The following is a 22842-nucleotide window of genomic DNA, read 5'->3' as shown; positions in this document are numbered from 1 at the left end:
CTTCCTGTGCAGATGTTTCACAGACTGAAGCGTTGTGTTTGAATTATTTTTAATTCTAATTACTTCATTCACATGCACAGCATGTATTTTTCCTACAGAGTCGGAAGCAAGAGCGTTGGCTAAGGAGAGGCAAAAGAAAGACAACCACAACTTGAGTAAGTTTTGGTTCTTCACATTTTGCAACAATTCTAGGAGTTATTTTGGACACTAAATGTTCAAATACTGATGATTTAAATCTGAATGAGTCACTGCAGGTAGTATATAGTATTAGTTTGTTATGTTATGCCCACAGATCAAATATCTCAAATTCCTGTGAAATGTGTGCTTAAATGTACTACTGAGTTTTAACTCTGTTGTTTTTTTTCAATAAGCCAAGTATATGAGTGGATGTTATCAATGGAATTGCTGTGAACAACACGTGACTCAATTGCTTTTAACAAATCCACCTTGCACCATTTGCTTTTTTAATTTTAATTATTTTTTAAATTAGATACGTGGTCAGTTTGTGACTTTAAACAACAGTTTTGATCCTCAGTGTGGCAGTTTTATAGATTTCATTCTTGAAGGGAACTCATATTTCCAGGTTGGAAAAAGCCATTTTAAAATAATTAGTATCTTATGACTCAAAGAATCCTTAAGTTGTCTTTTTATACTTTATATTACTAGAAAAAAGGAACCATTTCATACCTTGAGCTATTCAGAAGCCCTTTCCATAGCATGAAAAAGTATGCTGGAAAATTGATATTTAAATCTGACTTTAGGATCCTCAAAATGTTGCATCTGTAAGAGTACTTTGAAGAAGAGACTGTGTCCTTTTTCACTATTCCTGCTTTGGGATTTCCTTGAGCATGCGAATATTTGTTTCTGAATTTGTCTCTGATGCTTTTTCCTAGGAAAATGTTTTCTTCTCAGTCATCTCGATTTTTAGAGTCTCAGTATAACTCTACCACTTCAGCAGTCCCAAAATTTACAGTATAGACAGAACTTCTCTCTTAATGCGTCTGTGTGTAGGAGAGAAAATAAATTATCGCTGGATTTTAAGCTTCAGGCAAACATTTCAACGGTGCTGAAAGAAACCTTTGATGAAATACGTTGTACGTTGTAATTAAGTGTGAATATTACTTGTAACACTTGTGCTGTTTTTCCTAAAGTTGAACGAAGAAGAAGATTTAATATTAATGATCGTATAAAAGAACTGGGCACCTTGATACCCAAGTCAAATGACCCGTAAGTGTAACGTGCCTGGGGATTGTGGGAGGGAGGGGTTAAAGGGAAATAATCCTAGTGGAGAACAAGAATTAAAAAAAAAAATAAATTAAAAAAAATCCTGTTTTCTTGTTGCTCTTGGCACTCCATGACTGTAGAAATCCTTGCAGGTTCTGTTATATTTTTTGAAGATTTGATTTGGGGTTTATTTTTCCCCTTTAGGAACCTGCCTATGTTTATATTAATTTGATAATTTTTGTCACAAAGCTGAGGGTGGTGCTGGGAGTGACTGACAGCCTTACCATAGGCTGAACTGTGAGGGTGGGAAACCATAGTCTGGTCTCACTGCTTAGCTGGTTGCTTGTCTTGCCAGATGATTCTTTTAATTAATTAGATGTCATAGCTTGACAAGACAGAAACAGTCCCTCTTTCAGTGAAAATGGAGGGCAGTTCATCTGATAATTTTATAATAATTTTACTGCTATTAGCTTGTCTTTACACTTTCCCAATGCCAATTCAGTAGCAAGGAACCCTCCTTGCTCTGGAGTTTGAAAGTCTCGCTTAAATCTAAATCAATGCCCCGTGATGCTTCTGGGGAGAGTTTCCAGTGTTTTAAAGCAGTTGCTCATGGAGCAACTCACAGCTACTCTGCAGAGAGGCTCTGCAGCTTCCTCAAAGGCCAAAAAAACAGTATTGCTCAGTATCAACCTACGGGACAGGTGGATCTTTGCTGATAGCGTGCAGACTATTTGTTTATTTAAAGAAAGTAAGATGATGTGAGAAGAAGGTGATGCAGCACCCTCTCCCTCTGAAGCGAGTGTGCTTCCCAAGAGCAGCACTCCGGCCCCCTCTAGTGCATTTCCAGTGCCTTCTGTATCCATAAACTTGGAATTAAATATTATCTGGGTGTTAACATCTGCATGAGGTGTAATCACAGGTATGGATGTAAAGGGAACAGCTATGAAATAAAGCCTCCCCGAGGGCCTTATCTTTTCCTTTTGTGTTGATTCCAAAGGGATATGCGCTGGAATAAGGGAACGATCCTAAAAGCCTCGGTGGATTACATCCGTAAGCTGCAGAGGGAACAGCAGCGCACAAAGGAGCTGGAGAACAGGCAGAAGAAGCTGGAACATGCCAACAGACACCTGCTGCTCAGAATACAGGTTTGCCAATAAATATGCTGCAAGTGCTCTTCATGTTTGCAGCGTGTGACTGCAAATAGTGGTGACTGAAGCTTGTTTGTAGGGGTGTGGGTTGGAAGGAACCAGCATTTAAATTAACGGTGACCAGTGCTGAGATGAGGTTTTTCCAGAAAAAGCCAAGGATACAGTAGTTTAAAGGAAAAAAAAATGGAGTCCTAACGCTCTAGTAGAAGCACTTATGGATAGTCTGGTTTTGTTCTACTATGGCCCACGTTATTTGCAAAGCATACCATTAAAAAGATTTATATGGTAATACATTTTTCTGGGTGCCGGGCCTAAGGAATTGGGACTTCATAAATCACCTGTTTGTTGATATTCATGAAATTCAGTTTGGCTGTTTGGGAGTTTTCCTCATACCTTGATGTCTGTAGGACAGTACAACAGTTCTCCTCAGCACTGAAAAGCAGTAGGTGGCATAAATATGTTTTCTCTGTGGGTTGTTGCCTTGTTGGATTCACCCTGATTCCAGTGTTCTGTGCTGCACAGAGATCTAAGGATGAGAACTCCATTTCTCTAATTAATTCCTTTGCCTTCACCTCAAGCTGGATAGGCAGTCTTAACCTTGCAACCTACACAACTTTTGTTGTCACCTCTGTTCTTCAGGTGGGCAAAGACAGCTGGATATTCCCCTCTCTGTGAAAAAGGGTAATTAATGTATCTAGAATTGCATGTAAGAACACATGACATGGAGACAGTGATATCCCAGATATCCTCTTGTTGCTGCTCACCTGCAGTGCGAACAGCTGAGCTCTGCGTGGAGCTGCAGTGTGCCAGGAGACCCCTGAACCACAGCCCAGCTAATCCACCAAGGAGATAATGAAGCTACAAATACCTGGGAGTCAAGTGTGGAAGTAAACAGCTTTAAAATAGAACAGGCTGGGTTGAGCTTCAGTGCAGTTTTTGTACTTGGTTGAGCAATCTGCTTGTTAGAGTGAGATGATAAAAACTCACAACCTTTCTGCAGAGCAACATCAAGTAGTGGTGTTTCAAAGCTGAGATCACTTTTTAAACATCTTTCATCTTCCTTTGCATTATCCGTTTTCTCTGGCTCCTTCAATCAAAATAATATAAGACCCAGACCCTTGAATAACAGGCAATACATCTGGCAGCAAATGTGTATTTTCCCTTTTTGTGTCAATTCTGATTAAGCACAGAATAAGGAACTCCTGATTTTGGCACATTAGCTGATGAAAGAAGTGCTTTCTTATTCCACCTTCTCTCTTCATCTTGCAGGGTGCCATTGCAAGCTTGTTGTCTTGGCTCGAAAATGGGGGAAAGGGCTATTAATCAACTTCAGTGACAGGAATATCCAGAAACAGCACAATCACAACAGTGATTGTGATTGTCTAATATAAGTAGAAGCAAAACATCTCTTTTACTGATGTATTCATGAAAGGCCATTTAAGTGAATTCTTCTATTATGTTTTCAGTCAAGTGCATCTGTATGATTACATGTGAAGGTGGGATTTAAACTTTCTGGGGAGATTTGAAGAATCCTGGCTGTGTGTGAAGTCTAAGGCCTTCCTGTGACTTGCTTGTTTTATTTCAGTGCAGAGATAGTGTTTGCTCAGTTTTGGTTGATCTCTTCAAACTCTGCTAGACTTGTAGAATTAGAAATGTCCCTTCCTATAGACCTGCTATGCCTTCACATATGACTTTATTAAAGTAATAAGCATATGCTTCTGCTATTTCATTTTTTCCTATTTTTAAATGTTTTCCTCACCGTACGTGATGCCAAACTTGCCTATCCTGGCACTGGTTTGAGAAAGAGGCCTGAGGGGAAACATGTCTGTGCTACAGAGCACTGGGTTTTGGCTCTGGTGTAGGTTCTGAGGAGGAGTGTGAAGGACCTGTGTGGGGTGGTGTTCACCCACCTCTTCAAGAGACTGATGTTCAGGTGCAAATTTGCAGGGCTGGAGTGTGCAAGGTCACTATGGGAGAGGGATGTGTACAGGAGAAGAAAACTGTGAGTTGCAAGGTGAGTGTAAGATGACAGATTTTCCTTTCAGATTTTCTTTTAATTTGTCCCTTATCATCCTTCACAGGAACTTGAGATGCAAGCTCGGGCACACGGACTGTCCCTTGTTCCATCTACAGGCCTTTGCTCCCCTGACATGGTCAACAGGGTCATCAAACAGGAGCCTGTGCTGGACAACTGCACCCAAGACATGATGCCACACCACACAGACCTGTCCTGCACCACCACCCTCGACCTCACTGACGGCACCATCACCTTCAGCGACAACCTCGGGAACGTGACTGAACCAGCTGGCACGTACAGTGTTCCTGCCAAAATGGGATCCAAACTGGAAGATATCTTGATGGACGATACCCTCTCCCCCGTTGGAGTAACTGACCCACTACTTTCCTCCGTGTCTCCTGGGGCGTCGAAGACGAGTAGCAGGCGGAGCAGCGTGAGCATGGAGGACACTGATCATGCTTGTTAGCATATACTTGGCACACCTTTCATAAACTACTTTGGTTCTTGATCAGTAGATGAAATAATTTACCTTTTGTAGAATTTTTTTGATTTTTTTTTTTTCCCCCTTGTGCTTCATCAGTGTGTGTGCGTGTGTGTACATATTATATATATAGGATTTTTTTTAGAATTTTTGTGAAGAAACTTGTATATTCTATTTTAAAACTACCAATGCCTCCAAAATATTGTACAGCATATGTACAGTATCTGTGAACTGGATTCGCCAAGAACTTTGAACTGGTCAAATCTACTCAAAGCAATAGAATTACAGATGAAGAGTCTGTTTCTACTCGGGGGGGAGGGGGCAATCGTAGGATTGTAAATGCAACCTATTTACCTGGAAACAAAATGTAAAGTTAAAGAATGTAAAGAAACCAAAAAAAAAAAAAAGTCCAATTTGTAATTGTATTAATTGAATAGTGCTGCCTTAAAGATACAGTGTCCCTCAAATGTTGGTCTTACATGACAAGTGTTTAGGGAAAATACCCACCCTATTCCACTCAGAATACAAACTAAAACCAAGTGTTAAGACATCCTGATTGCGTTGATTGTGATATAAAAATGCTGTTGCTGAAACTGCAGGGAGATGTGAGTGTCTCAGAGTGTTGTTTAATTTTACTCTGAGCTGATTTGGGTTTTCCTTTTGATCACGGTTCAAGTTTTTCCTCTTAAATTTTTATTTTGTTTTGTGACACACGTTGGTGACTTTGCCAACAACAAACCAAGCAGGAGCACTGTAAGTTGGAATACACTCTTTGGACAAAAAAAAAAAGGCATTTTATCAGCTGGGCACATTATGTTGTACATATCTAATTGGCTTTATTTTATTTTTTAAATTGCATTGTACAGTTTCTTTTGATTTGCATGGATTCCTTAGTTATCCTCAACTTTTTGTTTTAAATTTATTTGTATTTCATTTGTAAGATTTTTGCCTCTTAATATTGCAACGATTTTTTGACATTTTTAAAACTCATTGGAAGTTTTCTGCGTTCTTTGTAAACACTTGAAAGGAAGCTTTTATGCAGGGTTCTGTGTTTTCAGAGAGATTTCAAGAATATTTTGTATATTAGTCTCACTTTGAAAATGTTTTTAAACGCATTTAAGGTAGAGTAAAAATTTAGATTAGGTAATAAAACAACTCTGTAGAGAAACTGAACTTACATATTTATTTTTAGTGATACTGAAAAAAAAGTAGTAATATGCTTGAAAACATAACTATGTAGTTAATATACCCGTTAGAGCAATTTGTGTTCTATTTCAGCACTGGGGCTGACATAAGAAAAAAAAAACAACAAAAAAAAAAGAGTAAATTACTGTATCTGCAAATAACTGTTACTTGATAACAATGTTATTAATTTTTAACATACAACCATGTTGTAAAAGTAGTTCGGTGCATTATCTACTCAAGTGTAGTCCTATGCAATAACGGTAGTTTTCCTTGTATTATATCCAGCCTAGGTGTTTCACGGAGGTGACATGCGGTGTTCCGAGCTAGATGGAGGGAGTGGATTTCTCCATGGCAGCCTACAGCTGACTCGCAGGCGTAGCTCGTTCAGAATGAAGTGCCTTAAACTCTAGTTGTAGTCTTCCTCGACTAGCACTGACTGAAGTGTGGCGTAGGAGAGAGCTTTAGGGTGGTGGTTTGTAGGACGTTGAGGTGTAGCATGGTGCCTACGTGTAGAAAACAAGAGCTTCCCGTTCTCCTTTGTGCTACACTGGAAATTCCATGGGATGAGTGCGACGGTGAGTGACTTGAGTGCCAGTTTGGGAGGCTTTCCAAGGAAACCTGGGGCTCGGCAGTTAGTGCTCAGAAACCAAATGTGAATTGGGTGGTGATGGGGCAGCTGGGGACGGTGTCAGGAGTCCAACCCAAAAGCTTCTCCATGGGAGAGTTCCTGGTGTCCCTGCCGGGCACCACTGCTCCCGGTGTGGATGGCGGGGACCCAGCTGCGGTTACGGTACTCCCGGGTCTGTGTGTTGCTCTTTCTGTGGCTGTGCTGGTTGTGTCCGGCCCTCTCCCTTCCTGCTTGAGCCACCAGCTATGTGTTAGCGTTGATGCAACCACCGGGTTGTGGCTTCTTTCTTTCCTTTGTAGTTTTTGAAGGAGGAGCTGGAGTTAGATTGTAATGATGCCTCTCCCGCCCCCTCCCCCCCCCAGCCCCAGACAGCTTTTGGGAATGTGTCTTTCCTAGGGTAGAGAAGCTCTGGCCCAGGCAGGACCCAGGAGCCTGCAGGATGCACTGTGGCCACCATGGTCCTCGGGCAGGGAAATGCTCCCAGTCCCTGCAAGGCAGCTGTGCCATAGTCAGCTCTGAGTCGAGTATGGGGGTACAGGCTTCTGGTGCTGCTGTTTGGTTAGGGTGACAGGTGAGAAAATCAGGGCTGTAAAAAATGCTTGTAGCTGTAACACAGACCTGTGTTACCCTCCCCCATGAAAATGGGACAGCTCTGCAGCATTGGTACAACAAATTAGGGTGTGCACGCTGGAGTGTAGTAACTGAGAACCACTGAGTATATTGAATAAGGATTTTGGTTTGGTGCCTGTGCTGGACATTCAGAAATTCAAGTCTAGACTGTGGTATATTAATATTTTTCGAGTTTATGTGAAACCACTGGTACTCATTGACAGCCATGACTTCTAATTCTTAGCTGTGTCTGTGTGGAGGTGAGTTAGGATTCAAGGCAAACCATTACATCAAGAGCTGGATTCCTGGATAGAAGTCGCTGTGGCCACAGCAGCTCTGTTGTGTGCTCCCTGTACCTTGTGTTGTTCTGGGGTAACATACAACTCTGCTGTGCCCTGCTCACTCTTCACCCCGTGTTTCCTTAGGCCACAGCCCTGCTCTGAGTCTGCCCACCCTTTGAATGGTGACACTGCAGTGGGGACACCTTCTAGGAGACACAGACCCCCAGGTGGGTGCTAATGGGAGGTCCCTTTGCCCTTTTGGGCATCATGGAGCGTGTGGCTGTGAGGTTTTGCAGGGCATCGGTGGCAGAGGACAGAGACGGCGATGACAGGCAGGGTTTGGCATGGACTGGGTGGAGTGAGATGGACAGAAGTTGTTGCCCTCTCTGGGGACGGTGACTCGTGTGACGCTGGGCAGCGACGACTTCCCTGAGCAGGTGGGTGGGGAACGACCAATTCTCACTTTGCCAAACCCGTGCAACAGGCAGGGACATGCAGAGTACCATGAAGTTCTTCCTTACTGCTTTTGGCCTATAAAGCAATATTTAACTCTTACAACCTGTAAAGCAAAAAGAAGGTACATGAGGAAAGCACAAAGCACAAAATAATGCACTTACATTTATGTTGTTTGACATAAAATGCACTGGGGGGGAAGCTGATGTTGATAATAGTATGAATACCTATATTTCTTGAAAAAGTGACATTAATTACTGCCTCTTGCTATGATGCTTGGTACTGTAATGTTGATATTCATCTGCTGTTGACTGCAGCAATAATTTGTGTATGGTCCATAGCACTGTAAATTATGGATCAATTATTAATGTATCCAATGAAATAATTTGAACTGTTGTTCTTGATAGATGGATTAAAGCATTTGGTTTTTCACATATGTCTGTGTAAGTCACTCGTTTTCCATGTGGGTGGATCTTGTTCTCCTGTGTATTTGGAGTCCCTGCAGTGCTCCTGTGTCTGATGGGTGTGTCCACGTCCCTGACCTGGTGTTGGTTGGCATCCCTGGTTGCACCAGAACTGTCCAGTTGTGTTTGTATGGTGGTAGCACGGGAGGATGGACCTACAGATCAGACCCCACTGGGGCTTTGCAAACACACACCAAGGTGGAGAGACCTGGTGCAGCGTAAGGAGTAAAACAAGTGAGTGTGGTAAAATGTCATTGCCTCTCCCCACTCATGGGCTCCTGCCATTTGCCTGGCTCCCTCCCTGCTCCTGTGGGCGTCTGCCAAAACCACCCCTGGCAGCGCTGCCCTTTGCTGCTCACCAGCACCCTGTGCCAGGCGTGGGCTCAGTGAGGCCCCTTTGCCCTGCTGTCACTCCTGCAAGGTCACCCACCCCCAGCCGTCCTATGCAGGAGCCCCTCACCACCTTCTCCAGCTGACCTGTGCATGGGATCCCCACCCTCCCTGCGCTCATGCCCAGGTTCCTCCTCCCAGACCTGCACTCACCCACCATGCAAACAGCTGCTCCTGGGTTGTGCTGGGAGCTGCAGCTCGTGGTGATGAGGAACCAGCTGGAGTCTTATTGTGTCTTGCTATCTTCATTATTTCTCCCTGTCTCTGTTGCTTTCATCCCTTCTGGTCTTGTTCTTTGACAGGCTGTCGCTTCCTGTGCTCACAGCATTGAGTCCCTGTGTCTCTGTGGTCCTGCTGCAGCAGCAGTGGAGGTTCATGAGTGTTATCTCATGGTTTTGAGCCCTGAATGCAAACAGAAGTTTGAATTTGGCCTGTGTCTTGAAAGTCTGATACCTATTAGGAGTAGAAAATACCTAATTCAGTTGAAATTAAAAATTACTGACTCAATTTAAAAACCAACCCAACAAAAAATGCAGACTCTGCTAGGACTACAGCTGAAAAGACCGGCTCCCTCTTTGTAGAAGATACTTAAGTAGAAGCTTGTGAGTATTTCCAGTAGGTTTTGTAATGTAATTTCTTTAGAAATTCAACATACTATTAGATTGTGCCATTGTAATACTGCAGTAGGAAATACATATCAGCAGTCTGGGTTATAATTTCTAATTTAAGTTTGAGTTCTTGGATGTATTTTGGCTTGGCTTTGGTGGTCAGTTTGGAGTGAATTTCTTGCTTTGGGTGGGAGCACCTCGAGGTTTTGGCTGGGTTGCAGAACCCAGGAGGAGCAGGAAGAATACCTGTCGTGGGATTAGTGGCTGTAGGCAATAGCTCAGTGTACCAGCAAAGGAGTGGTGGCAGCTCTGCTTAGAAGCCTTTTAGCTCCTTTGGACAAACCTGAAAAATTCTTTGCAGGGTAAGAAAGTGGATATTAAAAGTATGTCCACCTATGTCTGGTGGGGTCTGGTTTGCTGGAAAGCCCCGTGGCTGGGCTGTGGGGTGGGGCAGGGCTTGGCTGTTGTGTGGTGGCACAGCAGGATGCTGCCACTGGGTCACCTTCTTCTGCTTTCCTTCTGAGGAGACCTGGGAGCCTGACAGCTCCCAGTGCCAGGAGGGAGATGGTGATTGCCCTGTCTCAGTGGCTTCAGCAGTGCTGCTCCTTTTGCTCTCTCATCCGGGGGTGGTCCCAGCACTGAACGATGCTGTACCCTGTTGCACCAGCTCCTTTGAAATGCACTTGTTTAAAATTGCAGGGTAATGGCTTGAAAAAGTGTCCCTGACTTGTTAAAATCACTGAGGCTAAACAGGATGCTGCCTTAGAGGTTAAATGTGTGTGCACTGACCATCACCCTTGTCTTTGCCTGTGACCGCAGTACACACTTCCTAGAAACTGCTGCGTTTTTAACTCAGTTTTTGGGAGCTGTGTGTCATGTGCTGAGGTTCACGTCTCTGCCGAGGCCTGAAGCTGCAGTTTCATCCTGTTTACAACTTTTTCACCTAGACTGCAAAGGAGCAAGAAGGCTTCTCTGAAGTCCATCTGTGCCGAGCACACATGGATTCCCTGGAGAGAGGGAAGCTCCCAGCACCTCGTGCTCCTGCTGGTTTATCCCACCCCGGCACTTTCTGGAGCTGGCCTTCCTGGGGCTGAAGCCCTGTTGTGCCCTGGTATCATAAAGGGTTCCTTTGACAGACCTGTGCATTAGTGCTGTCCAAGAGCTGTGTGAGGCAAGGAGAGGCTGCTGCATTCAGTAGGAAGGGCCAGGGCATGCAAAACATCTAAATATTGATTGTTATTTAATGTATTTATAAAAATCACCATGAGGGTGATGCACACAGCTACATACTGTCAGTACTGTCTCAAAGCAGGGTTTGGTGGATGGGGCACACAGCTCTGGGGACTCTGGTCTTGCTCAAACACTTTGCCTGCTCTCGTGCTGTTCAGCAGTGCCTCTCCAGAGCTCCGTGCTCCCACTGGCTTTCCTCCTCTCCACCTGTGATAGCAGCGAGAGTTAGACATTAATTAAAAGAGTGGGGAACAGCACACTCTTGTGGGGCTGTGGCTTTTCCAGCTGCCTGGAATGAGGACAAGCTTCTCTCGGTGGGCACAGATGTGCCACCGTGAGGATTTCAGCGGCATCTCCCTGTGGTGCTGCCTTTGCTCCACCCCAGCAGCTCCATCCTGGCAGAGGCCGGCAAACCCACCTTGCTCTAAGGCGAATTGTGATTTAATTATGTCATTTGCAAATCGTTGTCTCTGAATGCAGAACATAATTTACAGGCTGGTGGATCCCTGCGAGTGATGGGCTCCAGACAGGCGGGCACAGAGGAGTTGAGCATGTGTTGAGTTGTCACTGTTAATGATCATCGCTGTTTCTTTAGCCACTTTAAATACATTTAGTCAAAATCTTTTATTGTCTTCAAAATCACTGGTCTGATTCTCATTTTACACGGGGTACATTGAATGCTACCGTTCACTGGGCGTGAGTAATAACTATGTAGATGCTCCTTTTTCAGTCCTAGAACCACAGAATTGTAGACTGGTTTGGATTGGAAGGGACCTTAATTAATCTTTGTCTTCTTTTTTCCCTGCTGAAAAGCAGTTTATAGAGCAGGTTGTTGCAAAAGAAATTACTTCAGAACATGTAAATAATAAAATAATTTCTTGTTCTCTGACCACTAAAGTAATTTTGTTCAAACAAATCCATGAAGAACTTGCACTGCTGAGGACCCAGCTGGATCCTACAAGCTTTCCACTTTTCTTTTTGGAGTCATGCATCATAAGCAGAGTTTTTTTAGGTCTAATATAATAATTCTGTTTGGAAAAGCAGGAACTAAGTCAAAGCTGAATAAATGGAAAAGAATTAAATTCATGCTAGACATTAAAAAAAATGCACCTCAAACAATGAGGGGTATTTTTAAAAGTCACTGTTTTATTAATAATACTTTCCACCCCTTTCCCTTGATCTTTTGATGACAAGCCTGACAGAGGCACTTTTTATCAGACACTGAAGCAATTTTGCTGCTGTCATGTGCCTTTCTTGATATACACGTATTAGTCACGCAGCCGTTTTATGTTCTTTAGCATATTTTAGTATATAATTAAAAATGTGGCTGTCTGCTACCAAGCAACCAAGCACGTCAGGGGCTGATTGTGTTCTGTCACCCACAGCAGAAGGGAGGGCAAAAAAAAATTAATAATCATGTGTTCACTTTTCAGTCTTAATTGCGCTCCAGCTCCTTGGATATGTTGTTGCAGACACGCCGGCTTCTGGAGACGGAGGCAAAGCTGATGGCTGGAAGGTGGTAGCACATCAGTCCTAGATGGTGGGCTTTTAATATGTGTGTGTGGTTTTGTGACTCTTCTGAGTTCAGTTCACCTGGACTCTGCTAAGCTGCACCTTGGCTTTCCATGGAACTGGAGAGCTAAATGCTTTTGGGCTCCTGAGAGTGTCTCCCTGGACATTTAAAATAGGAAACTGAAGTTGGATGTTTGTCTTGCACCTCCTCCATGGAGGTAGATGGGAGTAGGACTGCTGCATGAAGGACATTGACTGTTGGGCAGACAATAATCCTGTACTTCATTCATTTCTAGGTTATCTGATGTGAAAAATAGCCCACCCAGATGCTTGAGAGGAGGTAAACTACTTGCAAGTGTGCTCAGGTGATCACTGTAAGCACATCACATCCTCTCCTGTAGGCACCTTGCCCCTCAGACTGCTCTCCTTGGGGCTCTCTCAGGCTCCTAAAAATTTTGGGTCACAGAATCACAGAATGTTTCAGGTTGGAAGATACCACAGGAGGTCATCTGGTCCAACCTCCCTGCTCAAACAGGGTCATCCTAGAGCACATGGCACAGGACTGCATCCAGATGGTTCTGGAATATCCCCAGTGAGGGAACTGCACACCCTCTCTGGTCTCTGTTCCAGCACTCGGTCACTGCGGAGGGAAGAAGTTCTTCCTCGTGTTCAGGTGGAACTTCCTGTGCATCACTTTCTGCCCGTTGCCTCTTGTCCTATTGCTTTGCACCATGCAGCAGAGCCTGGTCAATCCTCTTGACACCCTCCCTTCAGATATTTATGTACATGGGTCCTCCCTGTCTCCTGTTGCACTGTCCCTGTCCGTTCCAGCCAAGGCTGGCAGTGCCGGAGGATCCCTGCGAGTGGCAGCGATGCTCTCCTGACTCGGTGGCTGCAGGACCCGGCTGAATGAACCCTTGTTTGATGGTCTGGAAAAAGGACACACGTTCACTGATATCCTCAGCCCCAGGCTTATTTAACTTGGGGAATTATGGAGTTATTTCTATGGGAAGTTGTGACTCTAAGGATGTGCTCTAAAAGCTGTGTGCTCCTTGGTAAGATGGTACCATCTGTGTGAAACCCTGTCCTGAACCTGGAGAGATGCACTGATCTGGAAAAGGGCTGAGGAGGGCTTTTGGTGTATTTTTAGGCACATCCTCTGCAGACTCAAGTGCAAAAAGGAATTTATTATGTCGGCTATATGCCTCACTTCTCCAGTCTCTTTCTGTCTCTCAAGCATGTGCAAATGTACCCAAGTACACACTGCAATCATTATTCCAAAAGTTTTTAAATTTTAGTAGCTTTTATTACTTTAGCAAAACAGAAGCCAGCACATCAGCACAAACTGATGTGGGAAAAAAACACCAGCAGGGAAAAAACAAATAATGCTGTAAATAATTCAAAGGCTGTTTGTTCGTTGCAATTCCTTTGATTGGACCTCCAGGGAGAAGGATGGCATTGCCTTTATTTTTTTCACCATCAGCATCCAATATATAATCTGCTCTGAGTCTGCCAGGATCTTGAGACATGACACTGAGGCTGCTTGAAGATGATAAACTTGCCTGGACTTCTCTAATTTCTCTTGGTTTTCCCCAGCTGGCCTTAATCTAATCAGAAAGGGCTGTGATGGGGAAGGAGCCCCAGACAGACAGGTACAAGGAGAACTGTGGCAGATGTGGGGACACTTGGTGGTTCTGAAATACAGCCAGGAGCCCAACTTTGTTCATAGGCACAACTGCTGCAAAGTGTACCCTATTTGTCAGTCCAGGGGCTTGCAGGGGTTGCACAGTGAGACCACTGCATACATTTGGGCAGCAAGAGGGGCCTTGCCAGCACGTCCTCAGTATCTGAGAGTCCCAAGACATAGAACTGCCATGCTGTCAAGATACAGCTCCCATTGTGGTTCACAGCAGCAGTATTCAGTGATCTGTGGCTAGTGACAGTGCCTGTAATCAGAGTGTCGTGCAAAGGCTGGCAGATGAGTTTCTTTTTTTGCTGGCTTGAATGAGCTGAGAAAACAGGAAGAACACCAAGAAGAAAAGAATAATGCCAAAACTAGTGAAGGAGATAATATGATCTATATTTTCTATGAAGGAGATAATTTTGCAGAGCATGGAGATTGTGCATGGTGCCATGCCATGGTCTGTGAGCCAGCTATACCCATGCCATGGCTATGAGTCAGCTACACCTACCCCCATCAGGGGTCCAAGCACAAGCAATGGTGGGATACCACTGGGAAGGGCCTTGGCAGCCCCCAGCTTGGATTAACCAAATGAATAATCCTGCTCACATTCCCCAAGAGGAGACAGCTTGCTATGAACTACACTACAGGCACTTGGTGGTTTCACTTGTGAGTGTTCAATTCTTGAGCATCGATAGATTCCCTTTCAAACAAAGCAATTGAAAAAGGTAAATGGGGTTAGATGCCAAGATTCTTCTTGTTCCATGCTCTGGGGTGTATGCAGTTTCACAGGTGCTTCTCTGTTTATGTTGTTTAAAATTCAGTTCTGCTCACTAATTTACAGTGGCAAACAGGTGTGGGGCAGGACATCAGCTTGGGCTCGCAGCAATCAGAGAGCAGCCGGCTCTTCCTCCAGCACCGTCCTGCAGTCCCTGACCCACAGCTTGTATGCTTTCTCCAGGGTCTCTTCACTGGTGTCATTGAATATCTCTGGAAAATAAGAGTTGTCGTTAACAGAACATCCAGAGGAGCTTTTCCTGCCTGCACACACTGACTGAGGGGGACAGTCACTCCTCCAAACAGTTTGTGAAAGTCTGTTGTCTTATGGATGCATAGAGACTGAGCTTCATGGAAGTAGTCTGGATGGATATTGATGCCAGAGTTCACAATATGGTCCCTTGAGTTGCTTCTGTATTAGGGATTGGTTGGTTTTTATCTTTAAATCTTGTAAATAATAATATTTCATCCCAGATACTGAACAGATACTATTTAGTTTTCAACTATTAGTTCTAGGCACAGTATTACACTAAATTCCTTTTGCCAAGGACTATTTAACTAATCTTTTCAAGTACAGCAAAGGAATTTTTTTCCTTTTTGACCTTGCTTTGTCTGCCAGAGCACTGTGTTTACCTGTTGGTTTGCAAACACCTTTGCAAGGTGAATTGGTTAATTATAGTACGGTTAATTAGGCCTCAGTCCTTAACGGAGTTCTGGTGGTTACACATGAGACGGATCCCATCTCTCAGTGGCTTTATCAAGATGTGAACAAAAGCACCAGAAAACCCAGAAATACACAGCTGCAGTTTTCCAGCATGCCCCTGTGCTGGGATGTCCCCCAGATTCCCACTCTGGAGGCTCCCTGGTGTCCCTCATCGCCGTACCTGCTACACCGAGGCCGGTGGGCAGAGGCATCCGGGGCTGTCCCCCGCTGTGCTTCAGGCGCTCCCTCAGGGCTGTCTTGATGAGGGCCCAGCTGCAGCCGCTGTGCCAGACCGGCAGCTCCAGGCCCCTCATGCACTGGAGGATCTGCTCCCTCTCCTCGGCGGCGATGAGCCCCCGCGCGTGGGCCACGTACGTCATGAATGCCATGTCGACGTTCACAGCCTCCCCGTGCATCAGCGACGGCAAAACCCTCTGGAACACAGCAAAGGTGGGTGGCAGAAAAAAAGGGTTTGGGCTGGCAAAGAGGAAATAAGTAGGTTTTTTTCTAAAATTGCACCTGAAAATTGACACTTGACTCGCTGCACTTGCTGGTTGTTGGCATCTTGTGGTTTACGGGCTGCGAGGGTGATCTGTTTTACATGTGGCTAATTACATCTAAAGTCTCCCATAGAGATCCAGGATTTAATTCTACTTCCACCTAAATCACTGATAGAGCACCACAGGATGGAGGGAAGAGCTCTGAATCTTGTCTCTGAGTAAGTCATCCCCCTCATTCCTCAGTGGCAATTTCTCCCCGGCAATATGGGCTATGGTCTCTATGTCTTTGTGCTGTTACAGCTCATGTTGGTGATTTCTTGTAGCTTCACTGAAATCTGGTCATCTCTGTGCTCCAGTAAATTCCCAGTAAGAAGTAACAACAGGCCTGAGGTCTGAATAGGAAACATGGGTGGAGGTGTGGGGAAAACAGCCTGTCCAACAAGACCAGGCTGCTGCGTTGGCTGATCTGGGGTAATGTGCAAATCTGGAGTTTAGCTCAGCTCCTTTTCGCAGAGTTTTCATGCTGCCAATTGAATTTTTTAAATTTTTTTATTTAAAATGGATGTTGTAGTATGAAGTCTTTCACTCACCATTTCCAGCTCTGGACTTATAACGTGACCAAAATCAACCAGTCTGTCCAGGTCATCCTCCCAGAGGTTGGGAGCCAGCTCCTCCAACATGGTTTCAATGGCAATCCTGGTGGTCTGCAGTGCAGCATCCCCGTGGTCAGCAAAGCCGCTGCAGGACTGGAACTTGGTGTCCAGAAGGTATTTTCCATGGGTCTTGAGCAGGTCAAACAGCCCTTTGTGTTTCATAAGGGCCATCTAGGACAAAGAACAGAAGAGGTAATTAAGGACAATTGTCTGATGTGCTGTTGGAAACGTGAGTGTTTCAGTAGATTGGACTGTAATATCATGTTATACACTAGCAAAGGAACACCCGCACACGTGGTACACAAAGTTCTGCCTCTGCAACCTGAAAAAATGTTTCTGCAGACACAGTTCCTGGTTAGCTTGGCTGTGTTTGGTGTGTGTCCACCAGGCCTCTAGGGAATGTGACCTGATGGTGTTGCACATGTTGTCAGCTGTGGTGAGTGAAGCTGGGTGCAAGAGGCAGCGTGGAAATGCCCAGTGACTCTGGCAAAATGCCAGAGATTATGGGAGCACTGGCGTGCAAGTTCCCTTGTTACTGGGCAGTTCTGCCCCTGCTGGGAGTTTGCTACGTGCTCCCACATCCCAGCAGATGGTTTGGAACAAGCTTTGGTTATTTGTGTGCTTGGAAGGAAACTAGAGACTAGATGGTGGCCACCCCCAGGACAACTCACATCTAATCCTTGGGGTTGCTTTTCAGGCAAGGGAAGGTGGGAAAGCACTGCAATATAGAGCATATGAGGGTTTAGAAGTGAATTACTTGTTAGAAGTACATATTTTTCCCGCCCCAGATTCGGGCATTAGGCCCCTCCTGCAGTGGGGAATGGTGACCTGCAGGTTTCCCAGTGCCTGCCAGAAACCTTCAGATATCCTCAGGACTTCCCACTGTGCAAGCACTGAAAAATGCTGATGATGAACTCATCTCTAATACACTTTAATAGCTTGAACTCTGCTTTATCAAAAGTTTCCAAAGCTCTCCAGGCATAAAGCCATTTACTGTGCACTTTCCAGGTAATTTTAGGAGTAGAATTTGCCTCACAGGAGATTGATTGACCACACTTGACATACCCGGTGAGGTAGGTGCAAATGATCTTGCAGATTATTAATCCCCAGTATAATGAGCCTCAAATTCTCTGCCAAGAGTTCATTATAGAGTGCTATGGATCAGACTCAACAGGAAGATATTCCTGTGTCTACAGCTGGCCATAAGTTTTGAAGTGTACTCTGCAGGGTTAGCACTAGACATTGTGTGTGAGGGGTGTTCCAACAAGTTTAGCAGCTCTAAAAAATATAAATGTATAAACTCAATGAGAGTTAAAAGTCACTGTGCAGCCTTGATGGCCCACCTTGTTTTCTCTAAGGTTGTTTATACAACACCATGGATGCTGCTGGACATTTTACCAGCATTTCAATACTTAAAAGGGGCTTATAAGAAAGATGGGGACAGACTTTTTAGTAGGGCTTGTTGTGATAGAACAAGGGGTGATGGTTTAAACTAAAATAGGGTAGGTTCAGACTAGATATAAGGGAGAATTTTTTCATAATGAATGTAGTGAAACACTAGAACAGGTTTCCCAGAGAAATGGTAGATGCCCCATCCCTGGAAATATTCAAGGACATGCTGAATGGGGCTTTGAGCAGCCTGATCTAGCGGAAGGTGTCCCTGCTCATTGCAGGGGGATTGGACTTGATGACCTTTAAAGGCCCCTTCCACCCCAAACCTTTCTATGATTTCAGTTTCGAAAACTGCACTTGCAAGAGCTCATACCTTTAAGATTTCCCCGAGGCCGTTGGAGATGTGCCGCCGGGGAATGCTCTGGATGAAGGATCTATCCAGGAAGCTGGCTACTGGGGGGGTGTAGCCCCCGAGCTTGTTCTTACACTGCAGGAAATTCACCCCGGTCTTCGCCCCCACGCTGGCATCAACGTAGGAGAGGAGGGTTGTTGGGACCCGAATGTAGGGGGTGCGTCGTCGGTAGAGGGACGCGGCGAGTCCCACGATGTCCAGGCAGACGCCCCCTCCGATGGCGATGATGGGCTCGGTTCGCCTGTCGATGCTGAAGTCTTGGACTTCTTGCAGGATGTTCAAGACCAGGTCCATGGATTTTGTTTCTTCGGTGGTGGGCAGGGCGAGGATTTTGTGCTGAACATTGTTCTCTTCAAAGTATTCTCTGACTCTGGAGCCATAAAGTTTGTCAACGACTTCGTCTATGACGACAAAGCGCCTCGGTTTCCTCTTGCTGGTGGCGGCGAGCTCTAGTTGCTGGGGGTCGGTGATGTGACCCCAGAGCAGAGTAGTGTTAGAGGGATCCAGAATATTGTATGTTTCTACCACCTTGTAGCAAAAATAGATGGGAGCTTCAATTGTCCAGGAAATCCCACATTCGGAGATGCACTCACCTCTGGCAAGGGGCAGAAAACAAGGTTTGAAATCATTCTATTTTGTCCTTTGCATGTCTGAACTAGTTTAAGGATGTAGCTGGGAGGTGAGGAATGTGGAGTCTCCTGCCCATGCACTGCTGAAGCGTGGGGCTCTGAGGGTGGGACACCCTTCTGAGTGTCAGGGCTCAGCAGCTTTAGTGCTGGAGAAGCTCTTCCATGTCTTAGTGAACAGTCAAATGGCTGAATTCCTACAGGGCATTGGAAAGGTGCAGACCAAGAAGGGCTGAAGCATGTTTTCTATGCTGGAAGTTGAAAACCCCATAAAAAAACCCAGATCAATCATTTTAGCTTCCAAAAAGGGAATGGGGAAGAGAAGAGGTGGCCAAAATTTTCCGAAGTTTTTATGGAGGAAGCATCCTCTGATAGTATATCTAGGTGACAGGAGTTGATTCCTTCCTATCCATCTTCACACAGCCACACACCTCCTTACAAATCTGTGTTTCTAAAATGCTCCAGTTGAACCAGTGGATCTCTACCTCGAAACAGGTATGATAGAAATAGGAAGTGCTCCCAGAGAGGGAAAGAAAATTATTTGAGGGTTGTGAAACTTTTCCATACTGGAGTTTTGAAGATAAATAAAAGGCAGCATGCAGTATCTATCTAAACCAGTGAAGAACAGAGCCCTACAATCCAGTTATTCCTTCTGTGGGATGGGGGAGGCGGGGGAAAAATAAGTTGGGAATCAGGAAAGGAAGGAAAAAAAAAGGGAGAAGGAAACAGCAAAATGTATTTTATACAAGACCATTTCTTAAGGTGCAGTTGGGTAAAAATGAAAGTTTCTGTGAGCCTTTGTTTTGTTTTTGAGTGAGCAGCTGGCTCAGATAATCAGATTTCCCTACATGTCCAATTTCTTTTCACGTGCCTGAACATTCACTTATATTTCTAAATAGATGCCTCTCTGCTTTCTTTACTAATTGTCTCTAAATCTATCCTTAACCTTTATAGCTGTTAAAGAAAACCAGTGAGGATTTACACCTTCCAGAAAATCTCTTCTGGGCTTTTAAAATGCAGTATTACAAAAAGCATCATCATGTACATTTTAATGCACCAAATGTCTACCTTATAGCTGTACCTCAACTGCACGTGCATCCATCTCTGGTGTGTGATCCTTCTAAGAGTCAGGATGGTTTGGAATGTTAGTTGGTGGAGTCAGCTTTGGGTGCTGGATGGCACAACCAGTACCCATTGCAACCTCTCTGCTGGGTGAAAATCACAGTGAATTTGAGGCTGAACATTCCCTTGTTGGAGTATATGTCAGCTGAGAATTTTCCTGGGTGTTCTTAGGCCCTAGTTTCATCCTGCTATTGTCTGAGCTCCAGCAGACTGCTTTTGGGTCTGCTAAAGTCCTGCTCAATCTGCTGCAGCTCTGCCTGAGTGATGGTCGTGTGCAGTCACTGCCCACTGCCAGCACTGGTAAAGGTTCCTCTGACCTCACTGAGAAAGGGGTTAGACTTGTGCCATTAAAATCCGAGCATGACAAATGCTAGAAAACTTCTGATATGCAAAGCAGCGTTGTATTAAGAAATATCTGCATCACAAATGGGGGTCCATGTGCTCATGAAAAGGAGTATTCTGTAATTAAAGGATAATTAACTGGAGAGATGTAATACCAGCAAAGAGCTGTATGTATCCCTGGGGGAAATTTATCTCTCTGCTCTGTCTGAAGCAGCATTAGGTGACTCCTGCAGTTTGAGAGATGCGTTAAGGGTTTTCCTCCTGTCAGGGGCTGTTTATTTTTTCCACCTACCCCTTTCATTTATCTTCAACCACCTCTATAAACTCATCTATCTCCCATGCCTGCGCATCAGCTTTTGCACACATAGATTGCAGGTACACAGGTGGCAATAAAAAGCCCAAGTGCAGCATGCAAAAGTCCCTGCATAAGCTTTTCAGAAGTTTGAAGAAACTTCCCATCTACAAAAATGAAGGGTGTTGAAAAAATTCCCTCTGCAACATGGCCAAGTTGTGCCAAGGAGAACAACCTGTGCTGCCACACTGCAGATGTTCTGAGGGCCACATTCACAGGGTCATACACGTAGGGGGGGTTGGATGGGGCTCTGAGCAACCTGGTCTAGTGGAAGGTGTCCCTACTCATGGCAGGGGGGTTAAACTCAATGACCTTTAAAGGTCCTTTCCAACCTGAACTATTCTGTAATTCTGGAACAGTGAGTCTAAGCCGCAACGGTGCACAAGATGGTTTTTCCATCTGAAATACATCCCACCGGGAAGACCACCAAGTTTGGCCAGCCAGAGCCATCCAGCGCAGTCGCCAGTGAACAACACGGGCTCCTATACTTACATTTTTGCCTCAGAGAGAGTGATCTTGTCCTCACCATTGGAAAAGGCTTCTCCTTTCTTGATGCGGCACCACGTGCTCTTGACTCGCACCAGCTGGAAGTCTGTCTGCCGGGGCTCCTGGGCCATGGTGGCTGGGACTGCTGGAGCACAGGCCTCCTCCGACACCGGCATGCCTCCAGAGGGTAAAATCTCCCTGTTCAGGGTTCTCCCATCACTAGGTGCCTCTGAGGTGCTTTTTAAAGGCTCCAGGTGACCAGGCATTGGAAGGGGAGGTCTTGTCTCCACGGGAGAGACTAATTACAAAACTGAGATTATCTAATCTGGGATGCATGTGAGGGGTGGCAGGAACATTTGAAGACACGTGAGAGTACCAGGATGGGGTTGTGTAATCAGCTGGTTTTATAATGCTTAAGATGTACAATAGGAGTGCATATATTAGCTTCCAACATGATGCCCTACAGCAAATTTGAAGTTATGAAAGGCAGTTTGTGCGATTCTCCACATCATTCAGGAACGTCCTTTGCTGAGCAGAGCCTCTGATCTGGCTGCAGCTCTAAGATGCTCTTATGGGGGGAGACAGGAGCAGATACCAGCTGGGGTATCTGGGGATTGATATCATCTGGTTAAACCTCTTTTGAGCTCACATTCCTGGGATTCTCTTGAATTGAGGAACAAAATGATATATACACATTTTAGCCTTTATGGTAGGTTGAAAAAAATGATCAGAGAGAATTTATCTCCTGCTTGGGGATGCTTGGGGCATGAGCTGAGTTTTGATCCCCACGTATCCAAGGGATGCACAATTCACTTTTCCATATAATCTTCCAGCTGGGGCTTTTGGAGGGCCCCGGGCTCAACTTGCCACACCAGATATTCCCTTGGTGTATAGTTCTGTGTGCTGAGCACAGGGAGATCTTCCTTTGATTTCACCAGCAGTGCCTGAAGGTACAAACTCATCTTTGTCACTTTCTTGGCAATGTTTCTGAAAGCTGTCCTTGTTGAGAAACAAAGATCAAGAAAACCAAAACCAGACGTAAAAAAAGAGGCTGGAAAAAATGGGTCTTTAAGAACCCATTGGACAAGACCACTTCATTTCTTTAAAGGCTTAATTGCAGCCAAACTCACTTAGGAACCTTCATCTGTCTCAAAATTACTCTTGGGAATGAGCTAGAAGAATTATCTCCAAAGCCACGTAGCCCTGCTTCAGGAAGAGTCTAACTCCTGACTCTAGGTCTCACTTCTGGCTTCATCTCCGGATGACAAAGAGCTTTGCCAAGAGGACACTCTTATCCCCATTTTACAGAGGAGGAAAACAGACTCACAGAAGTGAAACAACTTGCCCAAAGTCACCTTCAAAGCTAGTGGATATGGATTAGATGGCATACTTAGCCTGTTTACAAAATACTCCTCTGACATTTAACTCCCAATCTAAACACAATTTGGATTGCTTTCTGCAGGAACTGCAATTCTAATGCAGCTTGTTGTTTACTAAATCATAAAATAGAATAATCTTGGGTATACCAGGAGGTCTGTCCTCTTTGTCTTGTTTATTTGTTTTAAT

General features: G+C 44.8%; 2 protein-coding genes across 7 annotated transcripts in view; one reads left to right on the top strand and one right to left on the bottom strand.

Annotated features, from left to right (window-relative positions):
- Positions 1–8462, top strand: part of MITF (melanocyte inducing transcription factor) — a 104048-nt gene extending 95586 nt beyond the window's left edge. For 4 of the 6 annotated variants that reach the window (XM_039388355.1, XM_039388352.1, XM_039388353.1 and 1 more), the window contains 4 exons: positions 81–155; positions 1152–1227; positions 2222–2369; positions 4454–8462. In XM_039388355.1, the coding sequence (XP_039244289.1) occupies positions 81–155; positions 1152–1227; positions 2222–2369; positions 4454–4855 (701 nt within the window). In that variant the 3' untranslated portion in view covers positions 4856–8462. The remainder of the gene's footprint in view (positions 1–80; positions 156–1151; positions 1228–2221; positions 2370–4453) is intronic. The other 2 variants (XM_027722949.2, XM_027722946.2) reach the window with 1 other exon arrangement.
- Positions 8463–14289: 5827 nt separating this feature from the next.
- On the bottom strand, positions 14290–21452 carry LOC113988904 (2-epi-5-epi-valiolone synthase-like). Its single transcript, XM_027722954.2, has 5 exons — positions 21283–21452; positions 18310–18943; positions 16482–16715; positions 15573–15825; positions 14290–14901 (listed from the first exon to the last, which is right to left on the bottom strand). Exons 1-5 carry the CDS (start codon positions 21450–21452, stop codon positions 14801–14803), a joined length of 1392 nt encoding a protein of 463 aa, XP_027578755.2. The 3' UTR covers positions 14290–14800.
- Positions 21453–22842: the final 1390 nt, after the last annotated feature.

Source organism: Pipra filicauda, unplaced genomic scaffold (assembly GCF_003945595.2).
Source record: "Pipra filicauda isolate LSUMZ 115617 unplaced genomic scaffold, ASM394559v2 scaffold63_size3267554_pilon, whole genome shotgun sequence".
NCBI classification, from domain to species: domain Eukaryota; kingdom Metazoa; phylum Chordata; class Aves; order Passeriformes; family Pipridae; genus Pipra; species Pipra filicauda.
The sequence above is the reverse complement of the archived record's forward strand: the minus strand, read 5'-3'. Positions and strand labels throughout refer to the sequence as shown.

What these genes read in the sequence shown, in the direction of transcription:
- LOC113988904 (XM_027722954.2), bottom strand. Translation starts at nt 21,452, where the DNA reads ATGCCGGTGTCGGAGGAGGCCTGTGCTCCAGCAGTCCCAGCCACCATG. An exon ending in TAAGTCCAGAGCTGGAAATG is followed by an intron (nt 15,826 to 16,481) that starts GTGAGTGAAAGA and finishes GCTGTGTTCCAG; the next exon opens with AGGGTTTTGCCGTCGCTGAT. An exon ending in CACCGGCCTCGGTGTAGCAG is followed by an intron (nt 14,902 to 15,572) that starts GTACGGCGATGA and finishes CTTATTTTCCAG; the next exon opens with AGATATTCAATGACACCAGT.